This window comes from Suhomyces tanzawaensis (assembly GCF_001661415.1).
Source record: "Suhomyces tanzawaensis NRRL Y-17324 unplaced genomic scaffold CANTAscaffold_1, whole genome shotgun sequence".
NCBI classification, from domain to species: domain Eukaryota; kingdom Fungi; phylum Ascomycota; class Pichiomycetes; order Serinales; family Debaryomycetaceae; genus Suhomyces; species Suhomyces tanzawaensis.
Genome location: NW_017963636.1, coordinates 2,442,896 through 2,461,412, shown reverse-complemented (window position 1 = coordinate 2,461,412; position 18,517 = coordinate 2,442,896). Strand labels below are relative to the sequence as shown.

The following is an 18,517-nucleotide window of genomic DNA, read 5'->3' as shown; positions in this document are numbered from 1 at the left end:
TGTTCCTGGAACTAGCATCTTCACTGCCTGTGCAGCTGGCATCCTTATCCTCACCTCCACTTCCTGGGCTTCTTTCACTGTGCGTCTCTCTTCACTATACTTTCCGTATTTTCTTCATCTTCACCAAACAGTCGTCACAGTACCACTTGCCCTTGGGCGGGTTCTTGAACCCAATACACGGCAAGTGGAACCACTCGCGCTTGCAATCGTCGCCGTCGCACCCCACCATCTCGCCAAACGACACCTGGTTACAGTAACAGTATGTAGGCTCACTTGACCCCGACTTCCCCCCTGCTCCGGGGTGGGTGTCACCACGCACACGCCCCTCCTGTCTGCCTTCACCATCGGACGTGTTGTTGCTCTTGATGTCGTCGTCGCGTCTGGGCTTGCTCTTCTTCTTTGCGGCAAGTGCGCCAGTCCCTGCGCTGGCGCCAATAGCACCAGGAGTCACTGGACGGGGGATGTCGTCGCCGGCCTCCTTACGGGGCCGCTTCTTGGTGCTGGCTGCGTTGGAACCGCTGCCGCTGTGAGTGGTGCTGCGTGGCGCCTCCAACGGAGTCATTTCTTTGGTGCGCTTCTTTTTGGCACCCCCAATGTCGTCCGCCACATCCTCCTTGCCTGCTTTCTTTGCAGCCAATGCCTCGCGCCTGCTCTCGCTACGCTGGGACTGGGCCGAGCGGTCGGCGCTGGACGCCATGGCACTGGACGAAGAGTCCATGATCATGGCAGGGTGGTTCAATGGCCCGATGCGGATGCTCTCGGGAATCTCGTTGTTGTTGATGATGAGCTTGTAGTCGTTGTTGATGCGGAACATGTGCTTGTTGAGGAGCTCGGTGGCCACCGAGGTGACGTGCATCTTTTCCTCCAAGCAGGGGATTATTTCGTTGATCTTGTCTTTGATGAGCGCTAGGCGCTTGTACTCGAGGTCGTGGGGGGTGGGTGGCGTCTTGGTGACGTTCGGTGTTGTAGTTTTGGCTGTTCCGTTCGCTGTTCCGTTGGTTGTCCCGCTGGCTGTTCCGTTGGCGTTCCCGTTGGCTGGCGCTGTTGTTTTGCCTGTAGCGGCGGCTGCTGTGGTGTCTGCCTCGGGCGCTGGCTGGTGCAACGTGTCGATGTACTTCTCAATCAAGTAGTTGATCTGCGGCACCGTGTTGATACACTTGGCGTCGATCTCCTTGAGCAACGTCGAGTACTTGATCAAGTCCAACGGCAACGCCTCGAACGCATCACTGATGTCGTTGAGTCCTGGCAAGAGCTCGTTGATGTTGGTGATGTTTTTGGACCGCAGTTTGTACTGCTGGAAGTGTTGCTGGCTCTGCTGCGTCTTGAGCCTGTTGATGAGCCGCTGGGACTTTTGCCGGGAGGGAAGGTCTTGATACGTCATGGGGTGGAATATGGGCTTGAAGAGTTTCGGAAAAGGGACCTTTTGGGGGGCTAGAACGCTGCGAAAAACAGGATTTTTCGATTGCAGTTGTGGAAACGGTGCTGGGCGTGCTCAGTAAGTGCCAATCGGTGCCTGTTAGCGACAAACACGCGGTATGGAGTGATATGTGATGATGGAGGTGGGATGGCGTGTATTGGCTGTTGGGGTGCGGATGGTAGATTGGTGTGCGCACGACCCGGGACTGTAGGTACTGCTAGGCGAAACTAGTCCATAGATTCTAACAGCATAAATACATGACATACTGTCTAGAGGTACTATATACTTTATCTGCTCTTTCTTCCAATAAAATGTCCTTTCGAATATTGGGCCTCTCATTCAAAAATAATATCATGACCCATACGATTATGATGGGTACAGGTGGGGCTTCTGTAGTATCCAACTACGGTTTGGGTTGTTTGTTTACTTCGCTTTGCACTAATCCACATTAATAATTTATATTAAAGCAGGTGGTAGGTTTTATAAAAAGTTATGTGACTGGTAATGTGAAATCCATACCTTCCTCCGCATCCCTACCTAGCTACTTGCTAGGTGACTCCCAAAGGAGTCTAAAATAGTCTGAAGTCTAAGGAGCTCCAAATTAATACAAGGAATTAAAGTAACCAGCACATGCTATCTATCCTAACAATATGCATTATGGTTTAAGAACAGAAAAGAAGCTATACCAAGTGAAAGTTACTTTTGAGAATAGAAAAGCATTTACCCAACATAAGGCAAGCGGGTGGTGTGCTATTCTTGGGTATTAAGATGGGTTTGGCTTGTTATCGCTGTCATTATTGGAACAAGACTATCTAAATCCCACTAATTGTCCTATTTGAGAAGTAGCTGGGTTGGAGGAATAGGACTCAACGGCACCAGGAGGAACTGCCTAAGAATGACTGGGGCCGTTTGGGCTAGGAATGAATATTTATGGAACTCCCTAGAAATACAAGGTGTATTAGTAATGGCATCTACACGTTAAAAATGTTCGAAACGAATAACTAGTTGTTGGGTATCGATTATGTACTGAAAATGCTATATTGATTGCTGAAATTATTCACTTTCTTTTCAAAAGTCTTTAATTTGGACCATAAAATAATCATAAAAATAAATTATGGTCTTATACAGCTTGATTAACAAGGACGACCATCGATTGGGCAGAACCGTAAGGTTGGTGTGCCCACATCGTTTCCCAATGATCTAATTGTATGTATTATTTTAAAGGGACTTTTATCGTCCAAAGTAAAGGTGTAGCGAAATTTGGAGAAAAATGAAGAAATCAGGAAAATATCCTATCTGACACTCTAGCCCCTCGCCAGCATGATCCTGTAGTAGAGCCCCGGCATTGGGCTCTTGCAGTGGCTGCTGCTTCGTGCAGTTGTGTCTTTGCCTGTTTTGAAGAAACTGCAATTACGTCAACTGCAACCTGCAATACCCATTTGCACCCATCACCACATCACCCACGGCTAGGGTCTGACCCTGCCGGCTCAGCCACGTTATGTGCCAGTTTTGGGCGCGTGGATCTGGTTCAAAATGGCACCAGGACTTTTTGGGCCTGTTTCGAGCTCGATTCAGCTCGATACACCTCACTTATTCTTCATATTAAATCACCGTTACTGTAACATCCACCGAGGAAAAACCACTGGAACCTCGCCTGTTGCCGTGTAACTGCTAGAGCTTGTGACTCCATTAGACGGATCCAGTTCCAGTCGCCCTTGGCGTGGTTTGGCACCCAATTTCGGACTCGCAACCTTTCTGGCCACTCACACGGCTGCGACGGGGCCGCTTATCAAGCGGAGCCAACCACAGCAGGCAGCGCCACATCCACCGGCGCTCGGACGTGCCCGTACCGGTCGCCATTGCATCACCGGGAGCCAAGAGGGTGGCCAATTAGCACAGGTCACGTGACTCGATATCATTTCACGGTGTCGGTTTTGCAATGCCTGTCACCGCCAGCACCACCGGCACCAACCAGTCTCCAGGACCCTCTTCACACCCCAGGCACCTCCAGGCACCTGCAGGCACCAAAAAGTCCCCGGCTGCCGTCTCGTCCGTGCTGACAATTCGCCGCCACACCCCGTCTCGACTCCGACCCGAGGCTTCATCCCACTTCAGACCCCGCCAAATCCATACTTCCAGCTGCCAGCCAGAGCCCCCACGCAGCCGGAACAACCACACGCAAGCCCTGCTCCGACTCGCTAACCAACCGACCCGGAACGCACCACTGTGGCTCCAGGCTATTATTCATATCCAGCGAGATTTCACCATTATAACCAAGAGACGTGTCGAATCACATAATCTGGCCGCGAGCACCCTACCACGCGGCGAACCATCGATATACATAAGGAGTAAATCCTCTAGACACGCAGATCACTCCAGACACGACACACCACCCAGGTCACCACAGACTACGAAAGGCTACGACTCCACACACTCCACCAACACCTCCCTGGACCATCCCCCGCACACCCCCCAGTTCCCTACTGACACCAGCCGCTCTGCTTGCTGATGCTCCAGTCCTAAGCTATATGGAACACGACAAGCCACAGTTGGACGGGTCGCTGTATCATCGAAAAAACATACATATAAGTGACCTTGACCAACAGGGTCCCAACTATGACCCCTCCCCCGACCCTAAGTACCGTTTCTTCAAGGATCCCATGTTTCTGCCCCAGCCAAGGCCCACCAGTCCGTTGGTGAGCAACTCTCCCCCCGCCAAAAGGTTGCGAGGCGACGTCGTGGGGTCGCCTAGCAGTGCCACTGGACCCTCTGGCCTCCACTACTACGTGCCAGAACGGCACACTCCAGGCCAGATCGGCCAGAACGTGTCGTATGCCCGTGGTTTCTCCCACACGGCTGCAAGCAAAAGTCCCCCAGATACCTCGTTCAACGGTTCCCGAAATAACCCCAAGCCAGGAGCAGCGGGGCACCACGACGAGGACGAACGGTTCCTTCGTTTGGCTCGCGAAGCGTTGGTGGCCACAGCCAATGGAGTCAATCCGTCAGGGTCCACGTTGGTGGATCCAACAATCCAGGACCTTCTCAGACGGCTCCAGTACGCAGCCTCGCCCCACGGCAACCCTATCAAGCGTTCGGACACCATCCGTGCCAACGAGAACGGTCAGTTGATGATCCAGGGATTTTACCAGCAGTTCCCCAACCTCAGCAACGACATTTTTACCGGTAACCCCAAGGCCGCAGCATCTTCCGAGACCGACCCGAGATCGTCCAACCACCCAAGCTCCTATAACGACGGGTGGAACTTCTTGATAGGCGAGCCTGTCACGTTAAAAGGAGTGCCCTACCAGGAGGTGGAGGCAGCGCAGGCACGCCAGAAACAGCTCGAGCAGGACGAGGATGACGAGGACGACGAGCACGATGACAACGACGAAGACGACGAGGACCATCTAGGCAGGACTAGCTCATCCAGCTCGTTGCGCAACCGCAAGGGAAGCACGGCCCACGACGACCCGTCACGCAAGTTTCTCTGCTCCAAATGTCCTATGTCGTTCCGACGGTCGTCGGACTTGAAACGGCACGAGAAGCAGCACTTGGTGATCCCTCCCAACATTTGTGAGCTTTGCGGCAAGGGCTTTGCCCGTAAGGATGCGTTGAAGCGACACATGGCCACCCTCACCTGCAAGCGAAATGCCGACAAGAAGCTATATACTGAGAACTTGAAGTACCTCGAGGAAAACCGCAGCAGTGCTCCGGATCTGGACCAGGTATAGGCCCCATCGCAGCGATTTCCGGTACGTCGTGCGACTGTAACATATTGGTTTAATTCTACTATATTAGGAGCAGGATGTAGGCGTGGGTATAAATGGTGGCAGAGTCCACAGCTAGAGCGAAGTAGTATTGGTAGGAAATTTCCGACAAAATAACTAGTGTCGGATTTCGCAGCCATTGATAGGAGGTTCCTGCACAATGGGAGATTCATAGTTCCAGCATTCCACATAGTGGGTAATCTCCATGAACAGTGTAGGTTGCCACCTGGGAGTTCGAGCAGCCCCAACGAGCGATTTCATCCATTTCTGGAATATTAATTCTCCTGAGGTGGTATCTTGAAATGATGACAACTCCGTTAAACTGTTCCAGACCTTGCCATGTCTGCAATTCAGGCTGTAACGTGACACTGGCGACGATGACTGACAAGTCTCCTGCACAATGGGGGAGGAAATAGGGTCCAGCAATAGCAAATGGATGACGACAGGGTCCAGGAACCCGATGCACGCATGTGTCATGGCAAACCTTAACTTGCCGCCAGTGCATATGGACACCCGTAACGGGCAGCACAGACAGCCCTCCGACTGGAATACTGGGGTGGCACATGCACCATCCGCTAGTCCCAGGGTCATCGGATTCGGATCAGGGTCCCGTCACATGGCCTGTGGTAGTGAAGGAAGGTTCCTGTGGCCCGAGCACGTGACGTGATCTACCACTATCACATGGCGACGTGGTGCCTGGGCCTGGTTGCGCACCGCTAGCGGAACCGGCCAACCTCGGGCCACCACCTGATAGCGGTCACGTGACGGATTACATCCTCGGCCGTGCTGCGACTTCCGGCCAGGCACAGATTGCACTCCAATCTGGGGCCGACTGCCCAACAGTGACTCCAGCCAGAGCAGGAAGATCACCACTTTCGCCACGTCACCACACCATCAACTCAATACACAGCCCATGTCCCCAACCACTGCCATTCCCGTTTTCCCATGTCTCCTACCCCAATTTTCAGTCTTTTCGGTCTTTCCACCTCCCGTCTACTACCCTCGGCAGAGCCCTCGGAACACCCGGATCTCCATTTCTTTTCCTATCTTCACCATCCATATAAATACCCGATGCCCATTCCACCACCAGCCCTCCACAACGCACTGCTAGTATCCCCCTAGCCCCATACCCATTCATCCCGTTGTTTCGTCCCGTTAGCACAGGTATCTACCGATATCGCCCCCTCACATCCTCCACAATGACTGCCGCCCAAAGATTGCAGCAGTTGAACAACATTTTGGCTCCCAACGCCACCAGCGCCAACCGCTCGTTAGTGCCTGACCATCCGTTCAAGATCGCCGTCATCGGCTCAGGCAACTGGGGAACCACCATCGCCAAAGTTTTGGCAGAAAACGCCTTGGCCAGACCTCACCTCTTCAAGCACTACGTGCACATGTGGGTGTACGAAGAGAAGATCGAAGGCCAGAAATTGACCGAAATCATCAACACCAAGCACCAGAACGTCAAGTACTTGCCAGACGTCACGTTGCCAGAAAATTTGGTGGCGGTTCCAGATGTGGTGACAGCCGCTAAGGATGCAGACTTGATTGTGTTTAATTTGCCCCACCAGTTCTTGGCCAAGATCTGTGCCAACTTGAAGGGCCACTTGAAGCCACACGCCCGTGCCATCTCGTGTTTGAAGGGCTTGGAAGTTACGCCCGAAGGTTGCAAATTGTTGTCCACCTACATCACCGAGACCTTGGGCGTGGCCTGCGGAGCGTTATCAGGCGCCAACTTGGCAGGCGAGGTCGCCAGAGGCAAGTGGTCCGAGACCACCGTCGCCTACTCTATTCCAGATGACTATCTTGGACGTGGTAAGGACATCGACCGCGAGGTGTTGAAGGCTGCGTTTGCCAGACCCTACTTCCACGTCAACGTCATCGAGGACGTGGCAGGTGTATCTGTGGCAGGTGCGTTGAAGAACATCGTGGCATTGGCTGTCGGCTTCGTCGAGGGCCTCGGCTGGGGTGACAACGCCAAGAGTGCCATCATGCGTGTGGGCTTGTTGGAAACCATCAAGTTCTCCACAACGTTCTTCCCCGAGTCGGACCAAGCCACCTTCACCGGCGAGTCTGCAGGTGTGGCTGACTTGATCACCACCTGCTCAGGCGGAAGAAACGTCAAGGTCGGCAGATACATGGCCAAGACTGGAGCCTCAGCTGAAGAGGCCGAAAAGGAGTTGTTGAACGGCCAGTCCTCGCAGGGAATCATCACCGCCAAGGAAGTCCACGAGTTGTTGACCAACGTGGGCAGGGTGGACGAGTTCCCATTGTTCGAAGCTACCTACCAGATTATCTACGGATCGGAGTCCATTGATAACTTGCCTGCGTTGTTGGAGAGAAAGTAATGTATTATAGAAGATCCTGGGATCAAATAGATGATTAGAGTAGTGGAGGTCTCCTCCTGAATAGACGATTAGAGTAAGCAGTGTAATTATTTTATGGTGGACTGAAAGGTCCATTCTGACTGAGACATTACAGGTCTATGGTCTGACGACTTTGGTGCACATGCATCGTAAAAGCTGTCAACGACGACATTCATGCAGCCATTAGAACCTCAGATGCCAATGGGAAGTTCTTAAGGGTACAGCCAGCGAGACGTCTATTCATGCAGTCATTTTAAAATGCAACATCTGCTCTCTCGACAGGTATAATTCCTGTTAATACAAGCTGTTAATTCCATTTATTCTGTCTTCATATCTTTGCTTTTTTTACGGCTTCTTCGTCTCCAGTCTTCACATCGTCACCCTTTCTTTTTCTGTCATGTTTGGCCCGGTATTTGACGAGGAACTTCTCCATGAATATAGTACAATACTCCTTGATCTTTTTCAACTTGGCAGACTCCAACTCTTTGGGAGGGTTGGCATTGGCATCCTTCTTCAACTCCTTGGCCACCAACGTCTTCACAATGTCTTTGGCACATCCTTTGATATTGTCTCTGCCTATCTCTGCCTCGTACTTCTTGATGCAGTTGGGGATGTGCTTGGCCATCACATGAGTCCATTTCTTTTCCAACGTTTCTGGGGTGTTTTTCGAGCTCTTGTGCTTGGAACTCTTACTGCGTGAGCTCTTGCCCAACTTTTCTTGTTGTTTCTTCAATTTCTCCTGGATTTTGTTTCTTTCCTCGATCTGTTTCTTTCTCTGTTCATCCCCAGATTGTTTGATGAGCTCCTGTAACTGTTTTTCACGCTCTTGCAATTTCATGAACTGTTCCTCTTTTTCCAACTTCAATCTCTCTTCCTCCTGCTGTGCCAACAGTTCACCGTAGAACTTCTTTGGATGGGGACTGCTTTCCTTGAAGCCATTCGAATGAACAGGTCCAGCATTGCCATTGTTGTTGCCATGGTTCTTGTTTTTGAAGCTCTTGGCTTCGTTCCCAATTTTCGGACCAGTTGGCACGGAAGCAGTAGGTCTATCCCATCTCGATATGTTCAATTCTCTGTGATAATAGTAGTTGCTTTTGGTATTTTCGTCAAACGCCATTTCCCAACCATCTGGCAAGCCCTCGGTGCTTACAGTGAATGTGGTCTGGTGCTCTGGTTCTTCCGAGGTTTCGACTTTTGGTGATCTCGAGCCTTTTCTTCCGTACGAAGAAATGCTATCGGATTTGGTCTTAGGAATTCTGTATGCCATTTGTAAATTGCCCCATTCTTGTAGCAACTCACTGGCCAATGCCTTGATGTCATCATTAGGACTGGACTCTTCGAGGTCCTTCACCACATTTTCTATCTGCGAGGACGAAATTTTGTTTCTGGTAACCTTGGGCCATTTGCTGAGAATGGTCAATATTTTGAGCACCATCTCGTCATCGACGCCTCTGAATTCTTTGATGAGTGTAGACAACGTTTTGTAGCCGTGGAATCTCACAATCAACGAGTTCACACTGGCGTCGTTGGTCATGTAGATTCTCTGGATCAATTTCCGCACAATGTGGATGTCCTGGGGTTTCATCAATGCTCCCATTACCTTGGAGACATCTGCCTCCGTCAACTCTTGGACCTCAATGGATTTAATGAACATCTCGTTGATGACAGCATCTTCTGCCTGTTGTTTGGCCCTGAGGTGCTTGTTTTCCTTCAACCACTGCTTCTCCTGCTTGGCAGTGACCCCCAAGGCCTCGGAAATGCCGTCTGGCAAGAGTAAGGCTGCGTCTGTCTGGGTCTTTCCTCCCATGAACTTGACACAGTTGGGCTCACCGCAGTAGCACGGCTGCGATTGGGCGCCGTACCTGTCGACGTTGTAGTCGAACGTGATCTCCTCGTTCTGCTGGATAGCTCTTTTGGCGAATATCCCCATTCTCAACTTGTCGCCAACCACCCACTTGTCTACGTAAGCATTTGGATTGCACGAATGGTTACAGAAACGAGCCAACGAGCCCTTGATGGTGGCGTCGATGAACGAGTCCTGCTTCAACATCATGAAGTAGAAGTGCTTGAAGTTCTTTTTGTCGTAGTCCAACATTCTGGCTCGGAAAGTGGTTTCGTCTATCACCTCGCCAATATACTCGTAGATAAATGCCAGCTCGGGGATCGTCTGGTTGGCTCGCAAGCCGTAGCCTTTGAGCTCTGTCTGGAACACCGACACTGACGCGTACTGGCGCTTTTGGAACCGCTGGTTCTGGCAGTCGGTGCCACAGAGGCAGTGGCCATTGACACACTCCACTGAGGTGACCCGGTTGATACAGCTGGAGTCGTCACCACAGGCCAAGTTCTTCTGGTTTGCGGAGTCCCAGTGCTCCTGGCAGTCACACGTCATGTACTCCTGCTGGTTGGACGAGCCGATGGTCTTGGGGGTGTAGGTACATTTTTTGATTTCCTCGAACCTGGACTTGGCCTCTTCTGTTTTGTCGAGATCCATGGTGGTGTGGTGTATAGAGGATGGTGGTGCTTGTTGCTGGAGCTGTTGTAGAGCTGCAGTTGTCCTGTAGAGCTGTTTATGTTCTGTTGAGCTGTTGTTGTCCTCTTGTTTGATGTGTTGTCTTCTTCTTCGCTCAAACACTAATAGATACTGACAAACGGCACGCGATGGATCTGCTGGTGCGCAAGGGGATGCTGATGCCGACGATGGATGTCCACGGAGTGTCTGGTGCCAAAGGAACGACGGTTGTGTTGTTAGATATATCGAAAATTTTCAAGATAATGAATTTTCGCGGGTTACCGCGAAAGAGAGGTATGACTAGAAGTGAGTGTACAGGCTACAGCGACGGAAGAGGGCTAATGGCTCCACACGGGAAAGCAATTGGCGAAAGGAGGCAATTGGCCGGTTTCTGGCCATATACTGGCGATCGTCGAACGGTGGATTCCATACATTAATATTGGAAAGTCATGGGATATTGATATGGGCGGTGCTGGTAATTGGTAATTGGTAATTACTGATTCGACCCGAGAAATAGATCACTGAAATTACTGATTCCGTCTCAAGAAATAGAGTCACGGCAATACGGTAATTACTGATGTGGCACTCAAGTAATTACTGGATTTAAAGCCTTCAACAGTAGTAATTGAATAGCCACAAAATTACTGAATGCGCAAGCTTTCAACGGTGCCAATCGCTGTTACTCAAGCCATAATGGCACTTAATGCGCAGTTCAAGGGGAAATACTGAATTTTCAGGCGTTCAATAGTGGCAATACTGATTCCGGAGCATGGCAATGACGGTCTCTCGATCAGTGGTAATCACTGCCATTACTGTCAATCATCGAGCCACTCACCAGCTGCATCGTCTTCGCTTCCAGAGCTCAGCTTGCCTCCGGCTTGTCCTCCTTATAATTGGCCACTCTTTCCTTGTTTTCAGAAGCTGCGTGCACCAACTGCACAAATGCGCTTCCAGCCAAGTCAGACTTGTGCTTGGGGTCGGCCTTGGGGTCGAGGTTGTTCAATGCATCCGAGAACTTCTTCCACGAGCTCAAGGCAGTAGTGTCCAGCTTGGACGACTCCACGGACGAGGTGTCCTTGAACAAGTTGATTTCGTTGGGGTCGTCGTCGTCGTCGGTCTGGATGGTCTTCAACTTGTCGATTCTGTTTTTCAACTTGACCATCTCGATGGCCTGTCTGAACTTGGCTTTGGCATCGAAGTTCTGCTTGAGGTTGGGCAACAAATCGGTGTGCTTGTGTTCTGGGGCGATCTTGAGGAGCCAGGCGTCCTCGAGGAGCTCGGCTGCCGTGGGACGGTGGTCAGGGTTGAACTGCAACGCCTTGATAATAAATCTCCTGGCGTCCTTGGATACGTCTTTCCAGTAGTCGGCATGGAAAATCACAGCATTGTTGTGTTTGACCTCGTTGACGAAGTCCTGGACGTTTTCTGACCGGAACGGCGAGTAGCCACAGAGCAAAGTGTAGGTGATGACTCCCAAGGACCAGATGTCACACGGCTTTCCGTGGCCTGTTCCAATGATAACTTCAGGAGCAGCGTAGCCAAACGAGCCAGCGGACGACGTCAACTTCTCGTTGGGACTCTGCAACCGTTTGGCAATGCCAAAGTCCGCCAAAACCACGTTGGAGTCCGCGTCCTGGTTGAGGTAAAGGATGTTTTCCGGCTTCAAGTCTCGGTGCACGATGTCCTTACTGTGGAGGTACTGGATGGCATCGAGCATCTGCATCACCACCAACGACGCGTCGTGCTCGGTGAAGCGTCCCTGCTGGACGATCCTGTCAAACAACTCGCCTCCTGTGGCCAACTGGGTGACGATGTAGAACTTGTCCTTGGACTCGAACCAGTCGCGGAATCCCACGATGTGTGCGTGGTGCAACTCCTTCAAGAGCTCGAGCTCGTCGATGATCATGGCCTCATTGCCCTTGAGTGCCTTCTTCAAGATGATTTTGACTGCCACCTCCTCGTTGCTGATGTTGTCGCGGGCGTACCGGACGATTCCGAACGAACCAGCGCCCAATGTTTTGCCGAAGGTGTAGTGCTGCTTGCGGGAGTACGAGGCGGGCTGGCCACTGAGCTTGTGGAGGAACTTCTTGATATCGTCAGACATTGGCGGATTGGTAGAAGAAGAGAGTTGTGAATTGTTAATTGGTGTGCGGCTCACGTGTGTGGGGCGCAGTGTCATTCGGATAAGAATAGAAGTGGATGTGAAACGGAGGGTGGTGAAGAGGCAGCGTGACGGCAGTAAGGATGTTTGAGCCTGGCGAGAGCTTTCAGGTTATTGCTAGCTGTGTATGAAATATTGGACTAGTTTTACTATGAAATTCCAATGGGCGTAGTTGTGCCTCTAAATCCATGAAATTACTCTGGACTAGTTGTCTAAATGTTTGCAATTAGACTGTGATTAGTATTGCTTCCAACCTATTAGCTTCCGATTTCTGTGCCTTTACCTCTTGTTGTATGAAATCAACCGTGGCGAGTTTTCGAAATCTAAGAAATTCCGATTCCATTGTAATTAGTCTATTACGAAATCTAAGAAATTCCAATTTCATTGAAAAAAATACTTCGAAATCGAGAAACTCGGAAACATGGTGGATCAGAGCTGGTCACATCGTAACCTAAAAGCCCATCATTGGTTATGGAAGATTGTAAGTCGGATTATGCCCAAAAAAACTACAGGAATAATTAAGTTGGGAGTATACGGGTCACAACAAGTAAAGGCTTTAAGGTTCCCAAACGGCCGATATTGCCAAGAGACTGGCGGTAACACGGCTGAGAGCCACGTGATAGTGTGCTTGTGATGATTTTGGGGCTGGTGGCTTGTTGGCACAAATAGTTCCAATACTTACGTAAAGATATGTTGCTGGAACAATTTAACTGTCCCTCTAGAGTAGTTATTTATATTTGTATTACTTCGTAGACTTGGGTGCGGGTTGGCTGCGATCATATTAAGCACTCAGATGACTTAGTATGTTCTATTTCCGCTTGTCTCTAGAAAATTAGAGCTTGGAATACTCACATTTACCGTTTAACGGCCCTTAGTCGTTTCTTATTTAATTTGCAGAGAAATCTCAGCATTTTCATACCCTAGGTATAGCCCTGGCAACGAATTGAAATAATCCATGGCGCACACGTCATTAACCCCACGAAACACACTCCGTTCACTGCGAGTCCTACACGTTATTTTTAATTATTTATTAATAATTAGAGCTCTTAGGCATATTTTTATCTCGTTTTCCTGTGGAAGCCTGAGGGGGCTTTTCATATTTAAAAGTTTTGCACGTCCTTAAAGTCTTCTTCAGTAATGTTTGATCTCTCACACATTTGTTGGAAAATACTTCCATCTGTGTTGAACAAGTTGATTGGAGTGTCGTATTCCTGGAGCTCTCCCTTGTCCAATACCAAGATTCTATTGTAGTTGATGATAGTCTTTAATCTATGGGCGATACACAAAATAGTGCATTGGCTGAATTCCCTAATAATGGTTTCTTGGATCTTGGAGTCAGTTTCGTAATCCACAGAAGATGTGGCTTCATCCAAAATCAAGATCTTCGAGTCTCTGACCAAAGCTCTGGCGAACGCAATTAATTGTCTTTCACCAAGGGAGAAATTGCTACCATCATCTTCCACCGATTGATCCAAGTGAAACTTGTGCATAGCACTTTCGTCGTCAGTGTCGTCTGTCTTGACCTGCTTCTTAACTGCTTCCAATCTGGTAGAATCGATCAAACCGGTTCTTCTCAAAGCATCCCATAATTTATCATCAGATCTCTCATTAAATGGATCCAAGTTCTTTCTGATACTTCCTCTGAATAAAACAGGATCTTGTGGAATGATTGATAGCTTTGATCTCAATGCATGCAATCCAAGGTTAGAAATATCAACACCATCGATAACGATGGATCCTTTCTCCAACTCAGTTAATCTATAAAGTGCAGTCATAATGGATGATTTACCAGCACCAGTTCTACCACAGATACCGATCTTCTCAGCAGGCTTGACTTGGAAGCTCAAGTCCTTCAAGACCAAAGGTAAACCCGGTCTGTAGGCCATGCTCACGTCTTTGAAGGTGATTTCACCTTGCTCCGGCCACGATTCCTTGGGAGTGGTTTCAGTGATGACATATGGTGCCTCTTCGGGCAAGCCAAAGGCATATTGTGACAATCTTTCAACGGAGTTCATTTCGTTCTCAACTTGGGTGAAAGTTCTAATAAGCAAGGACAACTGATTGGCAATTTGGATAACGTAGGCCAATAACAAACCTACGGATGCAGGACTGATACTAAAGACTCTACCCACACATAAAAGACAAATTAACAATGCAAATATGGCAGCAAGGATATCCATATGAAGTGTTAACCAACGCTGGTTAGCAATAGAAAGGTAGTATGCTTCATTCATCACATTGAGATAGTTGTCACTCTTGGCAACAAATCTTGCTTCAGCGTTATAAGCCTTGATTGTGGGCATACCACTCAAAGTTTCGTTGAAATTGTTGTAGACAAATGATCTTTGAATAGCCTCCAATCTCTTAATTTCTCTCGCAGAAGCCTGGTAGAAGTTGGCCACCGCCACGAACAAGAAACCCAAGAATGGAAGAGCGATGGCGAACCATGGTAAGTAGATGACACACAAGATCAATACACCAATGATGTTACTCAAGGTGAACATGAGGAATCTTGCCTGATCACCAAGCTCGTTATCCAACACATCGGTATCCTTGGTGAATCTGTTCAAAATTCTACCCATTGGAGTGGTGTCCATGAAAGACATTGGAGCATGCAAGATTCTCTTCACAGCACGAATATTCAAGTTGATGGCAGCGGAGTTAGAGAGCGAAACCAACACAATAAACTCGGAAAGCAAGAAGACGAACGATAAAACAGTGAACATCACATAAATACCAATATAGAATTTGTCGGGCTTGTCCTTGAACTTGTATTCAGTCCAGAAGGAAAGCCAGGTATTGGTAAACAATTGACAAAAGGTGGCTAAAATCATCAACAACAAGTAAGAAGGAACAACCACCCATGGACCAACTTTTCCTGAACCTTCATTGGCATAATTGGCATAGACTTCAAACTTGATACCGTTAACGGCTCTTTCTTCCTCCTCGGTCAACTTACCACCAGTGGTGTCGTTCTTGTAGGTCTTGTGGATAGCTTCTTCGTCAGCACGGTTTTCCTTTTTAGATTTTTTGGGGGCACCTTCAATGACATCGAGTTCTTCCTCGATATTTTCTTCATCTTCTTCTTCGTCCTTCTGTTCGCTGCTAAACGCCATCAATTTTTCGAAACCAGGGTTCCTTTCCTTCAATTCTGATGTGGTTCCAATATCAACGGAGCCGTCCCCATTCAAGAAAATGACTCTGTTGGCAGCACTGATAAGGGACAACTGGTGGGTAGCCAAGATTCTGGTTTTGTCCTTGAGCATTCCCAAAAGGCAGTTGTTCATGATATGTTTTCCGACGCTGGCATCAACTGCAGACAAAACATCGTCCAACAAAATGATATCCTTGTCGGCATACACGGCTCTGGCCAAGTTGATTCTGGCCTTTTGACCCCCGGACAATGTGATACCTCTTTCACCGATTTCGGTGGCATCACCACCAGGTAAAACGTCAAGATCGGCCTCCAAGGAACAGGCGTAAATGGTATCTTTGTATCTCTGTTCGTCGTATTCGTTGCCGAAAATAATATTTTCCTTGACAGTAGCGTTTTGCACCCAGGGGTAGCCACATAACAACAAGGAACCGTTGACGTCGATGGCACCCTGAGTTCTCTTCATGAACCCAGACAAAGCACTCAACAAAGACGACTTACCAGAGCCGATCAAACCGGTGATCACGACGAATTCGTTCTTCTGGATCTTCAAGTCAATGTTGTGTAAACCCGAAAATACGATTTCACTGGAGGCATCGGACTCCGACTCGTACTTTTCGTCCTTGTCACTGGAGTCTGTCTTGGCCACCTTTTCCTGTTTCTTTTCGTTGGCCTCCTCGGCATTATCGTCGAGATCAAAAGTTTCCCATTCGAATGAAGCGTTTTGCACCTCAAGAGCGAGGTTTTCCTTTTCCATTTGCTCTCTCTTGGGCCCATCGGCCTCGATGCGCAACTCCTCAGGGTCCAATTCGTCTGCACACAAGAACTCGCCTACCCTAGTGATTCCGAGCAAGGCGTCGGTACCGGAACTCAAGGCCATGGGCAACAAGATGACCTGTTGGGACAACACGTTGAACAACGAGATCGACGAAAAGATGTCGGCCGGGCTTCTGTTGCCAGTGCGGATGGCGTACAACACCAAGAACGCGATCATGGACGAGAACAACGTCAACGACATTGCCACGGCAATGAGGATGTTTCTCATGACTTGCATCTTGTAGATGATCTTCATCTCCTTGTGACGCGCGTCAGCGATGTTGGCCTCGTAGGGGGCTTCCCACGAGTAGTACTTGATGACCTTCAAGTTGTTCAATGCCTCCTTCAAGTAGTTGACACGGAGGTCGGTGAACTTCATAGCTTTGAACCGGAGCCCGAACAACCGCTTGGCCAGCGTGAAGATGAAAACCAAGAACAACACCACGAGCGCCACACCCACGAGAGCAGCCACCCCGATGTTGACTACCAAGATGGCGATGGCGATGGCCACGGGAATGGGGAACGTGAACAAGAACGGCTGGAAGCCGAACGCGAAGTCGACACGCGCCAAATCGGCCCCCATGATGGACGTGATCTTACCCACGGAGTACTTGTGCTTGGACTCAGCGTTCAAACGGAACGCCTTGTCCAACATGGCCTTGGTAAGCACTGCTTTGGCCTGGGCGCCTGTCAACATCGATCTGTAGAAGAAGTGGTTGATGAAGATCCCCACCATCATGATCACGAGACAGGAGCCGAACGAGTACCCCAAACCCTTGTTGATGGAGGTCTCGATGCCGAGAGCACGACGTTCCACGAACGTGATCAACTTCTTGGTAAGTAAAGGGTTTGTGGTTTGTCCAACCGATGAGAGCGACAAAAAGAGGCACGACATCGAGTACTGCCACTTGAACGTCAAGAAGAGCGCCCACACGGTGACGTATTTGGACACGGTGAAGTCAGCCAAGTCGTCGGCGGAAGATACAGACGACGTGGCGGGCGTCTCGCCTCTGGCCTTGCACTTGGCGGCTATGTGTTTGGTTTCTGCTTTGGCAACACCCGCAGTGAAATGGCGGTAAAAATCGGCAGCCATTTTCTCGACTTTTATATCGTCAGTTAATGTGAACAAGTCTTCAGGTTCAAGAGTACGCTTGTAGCCAGTACGCATGACGGGGTGCAACCACCAGAAGAACACTTTGGAGAACACGTTGGCGGTGCTAGATGGGTATGGGGGTCGCTCATCGGGAGACGGGAGGTGGGGTATTCGTTTGGAGAGGAACTTGGTGAGCAATCGCTTCTGCGAATGCAACTGGGCAGCCTCGTTGTCGGACATGGCAGTTTGGGGAGGGTTGGTTGTGGTTTTGGATGTGGATGTGGTGTTGGTGGGGAGGGCGAGGTTTATATAGCGGGAGAGCGGAATCGGAATCTGTGCACCCGTGCTGTAGATGGCTCTGCGCCCTGACAATATTTTTTGCGATGGTGCGTGGTGGAGTTACACGGGCATAAAACGGCGGTAGAAGAGACGTTTTTGCAGGTTGGGGAGAGGTGGCGTTGGCAGCCGGTGGCAATGAGTCATGGATGTGAAGTAGGCGGGGCCAGTGCAGGGTGATGGCAGGCGATGGCTGGGGCACGGGGGTTGCTCTGGGGTGCTAGCTGGTAGCGCCTGGTGGCGATCCGGTGGAGGGAGCGATTCTTCCCCTAGCGCTCCAAGATGCATGCACCCTGCACCAGTTGGACCCAATTTGCCACTGGCAGATCGCCGCCCATAAGGTTTGGGTTCCATGGCCCACCAACCTGCAAAAAGCCATGTCGTTTCGGCATTTGAGAACTGCACAATGTCCTATCATGGCCGTCGAGGCAGCGCCAGGGGGTGCGGGTTGGGCCGTACGAACACCCCCCATATCTGTTATCTTCATGGACAGCGGGTGCTCATAGTTGCAGTCGCGCAATCTGGGGCCTGGGGCCAACTCTGGGGATTTACGAGTATTTATGATTGCTCCGCATCCTCCATGTGCAGAAGGCGTAACGTCCCCTGCCCACCCCACCACCCTTAATTATCGCCGCTGCCGCCACTGGCAGGTTGGCTGTATCAAAGCAGCCGCATCATTGCGCATGAAGGAAGGCGCTCCAGCAGCCGCTCCAGCCTCGTTCAGAGCGCCTCTTACATAAGCGCGTTCACCGCCAGGGTGCTATGACACTAATCATGTGATCTAAAGTCCAAGGTGCAACCTTGCCGCAAATGGAACCCATTCCGCCTCCATGCGCTCTGGGTATTTGCCATTACAGATAACACGTTGAGTAATACTTATCTATTGACAAACTTGGGC

The 18,517-nt window shown here is 50.0% G+C and overlaps 8 protein-coding genes across 8 annotated transcripts; 3 read left to right on the top strand and 5 right to left on the bottom strand.

Annotated features, from left to right (window-relative positions):
• Positions 1–94: 94 nt before the first annotated feature.
• PHO23 (Pho23p) lies at positions 95–1,381 on the bottom strand (the record flags this gene model as incomplete). The annotated part of the gene is made up of 1 exon (XM_020209053.1): positions 95–1,381. The coding sequence occupies one exon, from the start codon at positions 1,379–1,381 to the stop codon at positions 95–97; it is 1,287 nt and encodes a 428-aa protein (XP_020067538.1).
• Positions 1,382–4,350: 2,969 nt separating this feature from the next.
• CANTADRAFT_30497 (uncharacterized protein) lies at positions 4,351–5,106 on the top strand (the record flags this gene model as incomplete). The annotated part of the gene is made up of 2 exons (XM_020208356.1): positions 4,351–4,728; positions 4,819–5,106. Coding segments are annotated over 2 exons (666 nt in total), but the record flags the coding sequence as incomplete, so codon positions are not given.
• Positions 5,107–5,224: 118 nt separating this feature from the next.
• CANTADRAFT_143557 (uncharacterized protein) lies at positions 5,225–6,079 on the bottom strand. Its single transcript, XM_020206305.1, has one exon. It carries the CDS (start codon positions 5,773–5,775, stop codon positions 5,302–5,304), a length of 474 nt encoding a protein of 157 aa, XP_020067536.1. The 5' UTR covers positions 5,776–6,079; the 3' UTR covers positions 5,225–5,301.
• Positions 6,080–6,383: 304 nt separating this feature from the next.
• Positions 6,384–7,532, top strand: GPD1 (glycerol-3-phosphate dehydrogenase (NAD(+)); the record flags this gene model as incomplete). Its single annotated transcript, XM_020209301.1, has 1 exon — positions 6,384–7,532. The coding sequence occupies one exon, from the start codon at positions 6,384–6,386 to the stop codon at positions 7,530–7,532; it is 1,149 nt and encodes a 382-aa protein (XP_020067535.1).
• A 346-nt stretch (positions 7,533–7,878) lies between these two features.
• Positions 7,879–10,041, bottom strand: SET2 (histone methyltransferase; the record flags this gene model as incomplete). Its single annotated transcript, XM_020208957.1, has 2 exons — positions 7,879–8,454; positions 8,500–10,041. 2 exons carry the CDS (start codon positions 10,039–10,041, stop codon positions 7,879–7,881), a joined length of 2,118 nt encoding a protein of 705 aa, XP_020067534.1.
• An 880-nt stretch (positions 10,042–10,921) lies between these two features.
• On the bottom strand, positions 10,922–12,163 carry CMK2 (calmodulin-dependent protein kinase; the record flags this gene model as incomplete). The annotated part of the gene is made up of 1 exon (XM_020209049.1): positions 10,922–12,163. The coding sequence occupies one exon, from the start codon at positions 12,161–12,163 to the stop codon at positions 10,922–10,924; it is 1,242 nt and encodes a 413-aa protein (XP_020067533.1).
• A 467-nt stretch (positions 12,164–12,630) lies between these two features.
• Positions 12,631–13,250, top strand: CANTADRAFT_24936 (uncharacterized protein). Its single transcript, XM_020207269.1, has one exon. The coding sequence runs from the start codon at positions 12,642–12,644 to the stop codon at positions 12,852–12,854; it is 213 nt and encodes a 70-aa protein (XP_020067532.1). The 5' UTR covers positions 12,631–12,641; the 3' UTR covers positions 12,855–13,250.
• Positions 13,251–13,320: 70 nt separating this feature from the next.
• CANTADRAFT_19963 (uncharacterized protein) lies at positions 13,321–17,523 on the bottom strand (the record flags this gene model as incomplete). Its single annotated transcript, XM_020206505.1, has 1 exon — positions 13,321–17,523. One exon carries the CDS (start codon positions 17,521–17,523, stop codon positions 13,321–13,323), a length of 4,203 nt encoding a protein of 1,400 aa, XP_020067531.1.
• Positions 17,524–18,517: the final 994 nt, after the last annotated feature.